This window comes from Podarcis pityusensis, assembly GCF_964106645.2.
Source record: "Podarcis pityusensis genome assembly, chromosome: 2".
In the NCBI taxonomy this organism is placed as follows: Eukaryota; Metazoa; Chordata; class Lepidosauria; order Squamata; family Lacertidae; genus Podarcis; species Podarcis pityusensis.
In genome coordinates this window covers 124,109,072-124,119,787 of record NC_138029.1, presented here as the reverse complement: position 1 = coordinate 124,119,787, position 10,716 = coordinate 124,109,072, and the positions used below count along the sequence as shown (strand labels likewise).

Genomic DNA, 10,716 nt, shown 5'->3' with positions numbered 1-10,716 from the left:
AAACCCAGAAGACAAAAGTCAGAGATTGGTGTGTATTACAATGAGTGAAATAAGTATTTGATCCCCTATCAACCAGCCAGATGTCAGGCTGCCTGGTATCTTCACTGTTTGTAACGAGCTGAGATTATGTAACCTTTATGGTTAAAAAGGATTTCTCTAAGTGCACCCTTAGAAAGTATTTATGAGGTAACAGATAATCCCAAATGGTGGGAAATTCTAAACGCTAAGGGATATCATATAGTTAAAGATACGCATAGAGGAGAGTCCTTAAAGTCATTGCAGGAAGTAATAGAGAATATAGGTAACCAATATTGGTTAAAAATTGGAGGAATATACAACAAAATTTCCAAAGTCCAAGAAACAGGAAATAGGAGTTTAGAAGAGCCAATAGAGGAACTATACAAACAAATGGAAAAAACGAAACAAGGAATGATAGGTAAAATCTATAAGAGAATGATTACAAATAATGAACAGACAACCCAACTTATTCAAAAGATGTGGAGTAAGGAGGAACAAGTTAGCGAAGCAACGGTTCGAAGGATAATGAAAGGAACAGATGAGATTTAAGTAAGCAAATTCAGAGAACTGAAATTAAAATTCTTTCTAAAATGGTACAGAACTATGCCCGTGGCTGAGGATAATTGTTTGAACCCTTCCAATGGGTATGGGGGGAGGGGGAGGGAAAGGAAAAAATTGTACAGCAAATTTAAAAATTGTAAGAATATATGCATGTAAAAAATCAATTTTTTTTTAAAAAAAGAAAGTAATGCAAAACAGATTAATCAATTCCAGACTTTTAAAAACAACTAAAACAGCAATTTAACATGAATTTTACTATCTAATGAGATCATTGATCCATAAAATGAAAGCAATAATCAATGTACTGTACTATAAAAGAAAGAAGACAGTACTTTAGATTAAAATTTAAATTATTATTTTTTCTTACCTGCACTGATTGATAGAAATTGTTTGGATGGCGGGGGGGGGGGGGCTTTTATACATTGTCACAGTCACACAATCAATCAAAAACAGAGAACAAGCCACAGTCACAAAAATGAAAAAGCCAAATAGAAACGCAATTACTTTTAGCAAAAACAAAAGCAGCAAATAAAAGCTCCAAATATCACCTCAGAACACTGCAATTGGAAATGGAAGGGTTTGATTCCAATGCGGGGGGGGGGGGGGGCAAATTAGCAGCGGAACAGTGAAAACAGAAGCTCAGGATCACATTCGGCTTCCGAAGCAAAGTTCGCAAACTGGAACACTGACTTTCAGGTTTGCAGCATTCGAGTTCAAAGTTGTTCAGGAACTAAGCTGTTTGAAAACTGAGGTACCACTGTATATAGACATGGTTGCCATATATCCAGAATTGTAAGCAGTGTCTGGGCGGAAATTGCTGAAATGTCCGGGAAAATCTGGACGTATGACAGCCCGTGTCGCAAGTGTAGATTTCGGCAACTTTCACTTGAAATAGATACGCCGCCCCCGCCCCCCCCCCAGTTCCTTCAAGCCCTCCTCATAAGGCTTGGTTTCAGACCCTGGATCATCTTGATTGACTCCTCTGCATCATCTTCATGAAGTTTTCCCTTAGAATGTAGCAAGCTGTAAATCTTAAATTTACTTTCCACAGTTGTTCCCATAAAGCAAATGTTTTGTCCTACATCTCTGGCCCAGCTTCTCATTCATGATTTTATCATTTCATTCTTTGTATCCCACTCCAGTAACATTTAGATAATATTTTAACCCTGGAGCCTAATAACTCCCTTTCAAACTGTGAGTTTTGTTCTGCAAATCCGTTTTAAAAAATCTGACTTAAATGTTACATTCAACTGATGGTAAATTGACCAGTCTCCCTCCCACCTAGAGGAAGAAGTTCCCTTTATAGGGACCCCACATACAATTAAGCAATACCACACGGCCCTAAACCTAAACTCCCAATACATCAACCTCAGCGGGTAAACATTCGGTCTGCTGTGTCAAAGTTTTACTGGACGTTTGGACAAGATTGGCGAGAGCGCCTGTAATCTCAGGGTCACCACTTCCCCTGGAATAAGAATCACTTCCGTTCAAACCAGTAAGTATGTCTGTAATTATGACAATCTGACCAATGCCTAGATGACTTAAGCCCTATATCGGACTCCTCTCCATGGGTTTCCCGCCGAATATAGAGCATGGTCCAATCCCCTGGACATTCTCAGACATACAGAAGTCCTTCTCAAGGTCTTGAAGGAATCTGAAGAGGTGATTCAAGCAACACAAAAGGAGATTTCTCCTAAAGAGCAGGAAGAACTTTCTGATAGTAAGAGCCAGCAGTGAAAAGGAACTCCCTCAGAAGGGGGTGGACTCTCCTTCATTGGAGGTATTTAAGAAGAAGTTGGATGGCCATCTGTCATGGATGCTTGAAATGAGTTTTTTCTGCATTGGCAGGGGTTGGACTAGATTCTGAATCTACCATTCTATTATTCACCCTGCTCTGAGTTCTTGAATTGACTTATTTACAAGTGAAATTTTATCCACATTCCATGCGCTGATATGCTTTCAACTCTGTATGAATTATTTGGTGGGCCATGAGAGTGGCACTCTGACTGAAGCTCTTCCCACATTCCAGACACTAAGAGGTTTTCTCTCTTGTATGAATTATTTGATGGGAAGCGAGATTCTGGCTCTGACTGAAGCTCTTCCCACAATCAAAGCACTGATATGGTTTCTCCCCTGTATGAATTCTTTGATGGGAAGTGAGACTGTGGCTGTGACTGAAGCTCTTCCCACATTCCAAGCACTGATATGGTTTCTCCCCTGTATGGATTCTTTTATGGATTATGAGATAGGGGCTTTGACTGAAACTCTTCCCACATTCGAAGCACTGATAGGGTTTCTCCCCTGTATGGATTCTTTGATGGGAAGTGAGACTTTGGCTGTGACTGAAGCTCTTTCCACATTGCAAGCACTGAAAGGGTTTCTGCCCCGTATGGATTCTTTGATGGGAAGTGAGACTGTCACTGTGACTGAAGCTCTTTCTGCATTCCAAACACTGAAAGGGTTTCTCCCCTGTATGAATTCTTTGATGGGAAGTGAGATGTTGTCTGTGTCTGAAGCTCTTTCCACAATCCAAGCACTGATAGGGTTTCTCCTCTGTATGGATTCTTTTATGGATTATGAGATGGGGGCGCTGACTGAAGCTCTTCCCACATTCCAAGCACTGATATGGTTTCTCCCCTGTATGGATTCTTTTATGGATTATGAGATAGGGGCTTTGACTGAAACTCTTCCCACATTCAAAGCACTGATAGGGTTTCTCCCCTGTATGGATTCTTTGATGCAAAGTGAGACTGCTGCTTTCACTGAAGCTCTTTCCACATTCCAAGCACTGATGTGGTTTCTCTCCTGTATGAACTTTTTTATGGGAATAGAGACTCCGACTGTGGCTGAAGCTCTTGCCACATTCCAAGCACTGATAGGGTTTCTCCCCTGTATGAATTCTTTGATGAAAAGTGAGATGATCCTTTCGACTGAAGCTCTTGCCACATTCCAAGCACTTATAGGGTTTCTCTCCTTTATGAAGTTTTTGATGGGAAGTGAGACTCTGCCTGTGACTGAAGCTCTTTTCACATTCCAGGCACTGATAGGGTTTCTCCCCGGTATGAATTCTTTGATGGGAAGTGAGATGTTGTCTGTGAATGAAGCTCTTCCCACATTCTAAGCACTGATAGGCTTTCTCCCCTGTATGAATTCTTTGATGCAAAGTGAGACTGTCCTTTCGACTGAAGCTCTTCCCACATTCCAAGCACTGATAGGGTTTCTCCCCTGTATGAATTCTGTGATGGGAATAGAGACGCCGACTTTGACGGAAGCTCTTCCCACATTCAAAGCACTGATAGGGTTTCTCCCCTGTATGACTTCTTTGATGGGAAGTGAGATTTGAGCTGCAACTGAAGCTCTTCCCACATTCCAGGCACTGAAAGGGTTTCTCCCCTGTATGAATTCTTTGATGGGAAGTGAGACTCTGCCTGTTACTGAAGCTCTTTTCACACTCCAGGCACTGATAGGGTTTCTCCCCTGTATGAATTCTTTGATGGGAAGTGAGACTCTGCCTGTTACTGAAGCTCTTTTCACACTCCAGGCACTGATAGGGTTTCTCCCCTGTATGAATTCTTTGATGGCAAGTGAGTTGTGTGCTTTGATTAAAGCTCTTTCCACATTCTAAGCACTGATAGGGTTTCTCGCCCGAATGAATTCTTTGATGGGAAGTGAGATGATCCTTTCGACTGAAGCTCTTTCCACATTCTCTGCAGTGATACAATTTCTCTCCTCTATGAATTCTTTCCTGTGAAGTGAGGCTATCCCTCCGAATGAAGCTCTTTCGTTGATGGGAGGTGGACTGGGAGCTCTGGCCGATGTTCTCTCCATACTCTGAATATTTATTTGATTTCTCCGATACGTGGATTCTGTTGTGGTCCCCCTTGTTCTTCCCTTCCCATTCATCACCATCTGCAATGAAGAGAAAAGATAATAATCGCCTCAGGAAGAAATGGAGCTCCAGATTATTGAACAGAGTTCCCCGCCCCCCCCAACTCACTAAGAGACTTGAGAGTGCTCCGTTTCAGCCTCAAGAGGACAGCCTTGAAGTCTAACTTAATGACATTGTAGATGTGTGGCATCTTCAACCCCCTAACACTTGAGCACGCCTGAGGGGTGCCTGATTCTCTTGAAACCAATGGGCCACACTGTCTGCATACTGTGACCAGGGTGCAGATGACACAGAACCATCAAACCCACCACCTGAGCCCTCCCCCAGCAATGCACTGCCATGTTAGGGTAAGTCGTGCTAACTCTGCATTGCTGCCCCGGACCCCAACCCCACTCAGAGTGAAGGGGATGTGCTTTACATCTATTATTGAACAAAGTTAATGAATGCTTGTGATAAAGGAAGGACTGAAGTTAGATGTGAGGCCTTACAATACAGTGGTGCCCCGCAAGACGAACGCCTCGGAAGACGAAAAACTCGCTAGCATTTGAAAAGGAAAAGTTTCAGAATGAGACAGGGTTAATGGTAGTTAAGAAAGTGAAATATTTGGGGATAAATATGACATCTAAAAATGTGAATTTATTTAAAGATAATTACGAGAAGACTTGGACAGAAGTCAAAAAAGATTTAGAAATTTGGACAAATATGAAGCTTTCCTTGTTGGGCAGAATTGCGGTTATAAAGATGAATGTACTGCCTTGAATGTTGTTTTTGTTTCAAACATTGCAAATATTGGACAAGATGGATTGTTTCAAGAAGTGGCAGAAAGATATTTCTAGGTTTGTCTGGCAGGGCAAGAAGCCAAGAATTAAATTTAAAATATTAACTGATGCAAAAGAAAGGGGCGGTTTTGCCCTGCCAGACTTTAAACTATATTATGAATCAGCAGCTTTTTGCTGGTTGAAAGATTGGCTACTTCTTGAGAACACTGACATTTTGGATTTAGAAGGATTTAACAATACTTTTGGGTGGCATGCATATCTGTGGTACGACAAGGTCAAAGCTGTCAAAGGGTTTAAAAACCGTATTTTATTAAACTATTTAATGTTTGGATTAGATACAAAGATTTGTTGGAAAGTAAAACTCCAAGGTGGTTGTTGTCACCTATGGAGGCAAAGGCTGTTAAAAAACTAAATATGGAGGCTAAAGGCTGTTAAAAAACTAAATATGGAGGCTAAATGGCCGAAATATTGGGAAATTGTGGAACAAGAAGGGGACAGATTGAAATTGCAAAGTTTTGAGAAATTAAAAGGGAAGGTGAGGGACTGGCTGCATTATTATCAAATAATGGAAACTTTTTAAATGGACAGGAAAATTGGCTTCCAGGTGGAAAAATCAAAATTAGAGACAGAACTGTTAGAACCCAGTACTAAGAATTTGTCAAGAATGTATAATTTGCTGCTGAAATGGAACACTCAAGATGAGATGGTTAAATCTGCAATGATTAAGTGGGCTCAGGATATGGGTCATAACATTATGTTTGCTGACTGGGAAAAGTTGTGGACCACTGGGATGAAGTTTACGGCATGTAATGCCTTAAGAGAAAATATTATGAAAATGATCTACAGATGGTACATGACCCCAGTCAAGCTTGCAAAAATCTATCATTTACCTGATAACAAATGTTGGAAATGTAAAGAAATTGAAGGAACTTTTTATCACCTTTGGTGGACGTGCCCAAGGATTAAGGCTTTCTGGGAAAAGATCTATAATGAAATTAAAAAGGTACTTAAGTACACGTTTTCTAAAAAACCAGAGGCCTTTCTCCTGGGCATGGTCGGCCAATTGGTGTCTAAGAAGGACAGAACATTTTTTATGTATGCTACAACAGCAGCAAGAATACTCATCGCAAAGTACTGGAAGACACAAGATTTACCCACCGTGGAAGAATGGCAGATGAAGGTGATGGACTATATGGGTTTGGCTGAGATGACGAGCAGAATCCGAGACCAGGGAAGAGAAACGGCGGATGAAGACTGGAGAAAATTTAAGGACTATTTAAAGAAATACAACAAAATTAATGAGTGCTAAAATGATTTTGGATTAGAAATGAAGGAGTTAATAGCGACAATGGTTAAATTAAGGAGAGTAAGTAATATTAAAAGTAAGTTAAAAATAAGGGAAGGATTTGCTGAAAATAAATTTGAAATTGGAATACAGAAAGGAGAGGTATGAGGAAGTCGGGAAAGTAAGCTACAAGAAATTAAGAATTGAACTTATATATGTTTTATGTTTTATTATGTTTTGTGTTGTGTTTTTTATGTTGTGTTTGTTAAATTTGCTGAAACCTTAATAAAAATTTTTTTAAAAAAGAGAAAAACTCGCTAGGAGTTTTTCGTTTTCTTAGCCGCTTCGAAAGACGCATCTCCCTATGGGCTTGCTTCACAAAACGAAGCTTGCCCCGCAAGCTCCGGGGATAGCGGGGAAGCGCAGCGCGTCTTCCCCGCTGTCTCCGGACCTCTTTTGAAGCAAGGGGCGGCGGGGAGAAGATCGCTTCTCCCCGTTGCCAGCCCCGCAATCTCCGGGGACAGAGGGGAAGGCGTGCGCGCCTTCCCCTCTCTCCCCGGACCCCTTTTGAACCAAGGGGCGGCAACGGGGAGAAGCGATTCTCCCCGCTGCCCCTTCCCTTGCTTTAAAACAGGTCCGGGGACAGAGGGGAAGGCGCGCACCTTCCCCTCTGTCCCCGGAGATTGCGGGGCAGGCAATGGGGAGAAGCAATCTTGTCCCCGCTGCCCCTTGCTTTAAACAGGTCTGGAGACAGAGGGGAAGGCGCTCGGCCCTTCCCCCTCTGTCCCCGGACGGTCTCCATAGAATCGCATTGATTGATTTTCAATGCATTCCTATGGGAAACCGTGCTTCGCAAGACGAAAAACTCGCAAGAAGAAAAAACTTGTGGAATGAATTAATTTCGTCTTGCGAGGCACCACTGTAGTTTTCACTGCCTTTGTTGACTGATATTAACTGACATATTGCTTGGCTTTTATTTGGGATAGATTTGATTTAGCTCAATCCTGGAATCCACCCCATATGTCACTCATCTCTTTGGTCAATCAAATGCAAACAGAAGCCAAAACAACAAACCTGACAGAAGTTACTTCAACTTCCCTAAAAACTCTCAAACCCACATTTAAGAAGGCCTGGGTGGTTCAGACAAGCCTGGTCATTGTTTAAAAAGGCATGACTAGACAAAGAACAGTATCACAAACAGTTGATATTCCTCCATTCAGGGCTCATGGTATGGATTTTAGAATCCCAGATGCTGTTGGTCTCCTTCCAAATAGTGGAGGTTCATCAAATAGAGCAGGGGTGTCCAACAGGTCGATCACGATCTACTGGTAGATCCCTGCGAGGTTTTGGTCAATCGCAGTCAATCGCTCGCCCCCTCCCGGATCCTCCCTCCATTGTTGGAGAATGGAAGACAGAGCTTACAAATCGAGGCTGGAGGCTGTTTCCACCCCAGCGCTCCTTTGGTGAGTTGCTAATAAAAGTTCAACAACTTTGACCTGAACCCCTACAAAACAGGGGTAGATCACTCCAAGTTTTGAATTCTGTGAGTAGATCGCAGTCTCTTGGAAGCTGGCCACCCCTGAAATAGAGGTAGGCATGGAATTTCAAAATTGATTGTAATGGTTGTAAGGGGTTACTTGTGCGTAAGTTGCCTTCAATTTCGGTTAGATTGCCTGGCTCACCATGCCTTGGCTGACAGCCCACACTCCGTGGCTGGTCAGTCGCTTGCAGAATCCATCAGTGGGTGTTTCTTGAACCTCTTCCAGCATAAGAGCTGTTTGACGCCAAGTCTCCTCCTACTTTCCCTGCGCGGAACTCGTCTGCGCAAGTAAGGGGAAGGCAGAGGCATGTCAGCGCTCTCCCCACTAGTCTCTGGTGAAGGGTCTTGGAGACCTGTCTCCAAATCCTCCATCTCCTTCTCTTCTCTACTGGTGTTACGCTGAATTCCTTCCCCCCTGCTGGTCCCCTCTCCAGCATCGCTTTGGAGCCCTGCCTCCACCTCTCGCTCTGATGTCAGTTCCCTGACATCCACCTCCCTCCCAGGACCCCCTCCACCCCCGGCCCGACCCGGTGACGTAACCTTGTCCCCCTCTTCAGCCGACGATGCAGGAAACACCCAAAAGGAGCTGCTGTCGTCCTCCGAGGACTCAAACCCCGCTTCCCACCCGCTCCGATTTCTTAGCGCGGCACAGGCTTCCCAGTCCGATTCCTCCTCCCCCGACGCTTCTCCTCCTTCCTCTTCAGAAGCAGAAAAACCCACAAAATCCTCCTCCTCATCATCGGTGGTTCCAAATTGCTCCTCCCAGAATCTCTCTATTGGTTTGGGCTTCCTCGGATACCTGTTGTCGAACTCTTCCACCAGATATCCATCATCTATTTCCCCCGCGGGAACCCACGAGTTTTCTGACTCGGGTTCTCCCTCCCAAGCTACCAGGTACTCCACCTGCCGCCCCTGCCATCGCGAATCTAGGATCTCCATCACCTGGTTGTGGTGTTCCCTCTCCTCCACTTGTGGGTGTGTGAGGCCTTCTCCTCCTTCCCACCAGAACCTCCGCTCCCCCCTGTATGGTGAGAGCAGTGACCTATGAAACACCGGGTGGATTTTCATGCTGTCTGGCAACTTGAGCCTGAATGCCACCGGGTTCACTTGGTGTGTTACCTCAAAGGGTCCCAGCCGTTTTGGCTGCAGTTTCTTGCACCCTCCCTTAAAGGGTAGCCCTTGGGTGGATAACCACACCCGGTCTCCCACCCTTATAGTCTCCCCTTCCTGGCGACGCTTGTCTGCTTGCCTCTTGTACACTTCCTTGGCCCTTTCCAGGTTCATCTTAAGCTGCTGGTGCAGGGCCTCCATTTCTTCCACAAACTGTTCTGCCGCGGGTACGCTCCACCCTTCCTCCCCCCTCCCGGGAAAGGCCCTGGGGTGACACCCATAATTAGCCATGAACGGGCTCATCCCCATGGACACATGCTCAGCATTATTGTATGCAAACTCCACCAGTGCTAGCTTCTCTACCCAATCGTTCTGTCTCTCGTTCACGTAGCAGCGTAGGTATTGCTGTAAAATACTGTTCGCTCTCTCTGCTTGCTCGTTGGTCTCCGGGTGTCTCGCCGTCGAGAATCCCACCTCCACCTGCAATAAGTTCATGAGCCTCCTCCAGAACCTCGAGGTAAATTGTTTCCCTCGGTCTGAGATAACCCTCGAAGGAGCCCCATGCAACCTGAAGATGTGATCCACAAACAACCTGGCTGTTTCCTCTGCCGTTACTGCATGTGAGCACGCTATAAAATGGCACATTTTGGTTAGCAGATCTACTACTACCATGACTGCTGTCTTCCCTCTGGACTTGGGCAAATCTGTCATAAAATCGATAGACACCACCTCCCAGGGTCTTCCCGGTGCGGGTAAGGGTTCCAGTAGCCCTGCCGGGGCAGCCCTCTCTCCCTTAGCCCGTTGGCAGCGGTCACACCCACGTACATACTCTCGTACATCTTCCCTCAACCTTGGCCACCAGAACTGCCTAGTAACCAGTAACATAGTTTTGTGTTGCCCAAAGTGCCCCGCTGTTGGGTTGTTGTGAAGCTGTTTGAGCACCCTCTCCCGCAAGGCCTCCCCAGGCACATACATTGCTCCCTTGTAGTACAGCAGTCCTTCCCTTTCCTCAAAGCCTCCCTAGTCTCCCCTCGCTTCCCTGAGTTCCCTGATTCTGGTTTGGGCGAATTCGTCCTGGCGAATCAGCTCGGTTAGTTCTCGTTTCCCAACCAATGCTCCCACACACACCCATCATTCCTCTGGGAACACGTTTCTCACTTCCGGCGGTCCTTCTCCTTCCATGTACTCCGGCTTCCTGGACAGCGCGTCTGCCCTCACGTTCTCTTCTCCCGGCACGTACTTGATCTCAAAGAAGAACTTGGAGAACTCCTGTGCCCATCGAATCTGTCTCTGGTTGAGAACTCGAGCCGTTCTCCAATATTCCAAGTTCTTGTGATCCGTGCACACCTGAATCTTGTGCTGGGCCCCTATTAGTAGATGTCTCCACTGCCAAAAGGCTGCGTAAATTGCTAGCAGTTCGCGATCATACACCGTGTAGTTTTGTTCCGACTTGCTCAGCTTCCGTGAGAAGAAGGCGCACGGTCTCCAGGCGTGTTGGCTCCCTCCCGGCTGCAGCAACACTGCTCCCACCGCC

At 45.1% G+C, this 10,716-nt stretch overlaps 1 protein-coding gene across 2 annotated transcripts in view; it reads right to left on the bottom strand.

Moving 5' to 3' along the window:
- The window catches only part of LOC308469484 (uncharacterized protein), a 74,835-nt gene continuing 64,119 nt past the window's right edge, over window positions 1-10,716 (bottom strand). The window contains exons 1-2 of one of the 2 annotated variants that reach the window (XM_080992005.1): window positions 7,732-8,012; window positions 1-4,488 (exon numbers count right to left, since the gene is read on the bottom strand). In XM_080992005.1, coding sequence (XP_080848131.1) covers window positions 2,612-4,488; window positions 7,732-7,759 — 1,905 coding nt within the window. In that variant the 5' untranslated portion in view covers window positions 7,760-8,012 and the 3' untranslated portion in view covers window positions 1-2,611. Of the gene's footprint in view, window positions 4,489-7,731; window positions 8,013-10,716 lie in introns of those variants that run through there. The other variant, XM_080992004.1, reaches the window with a different exon arrangement.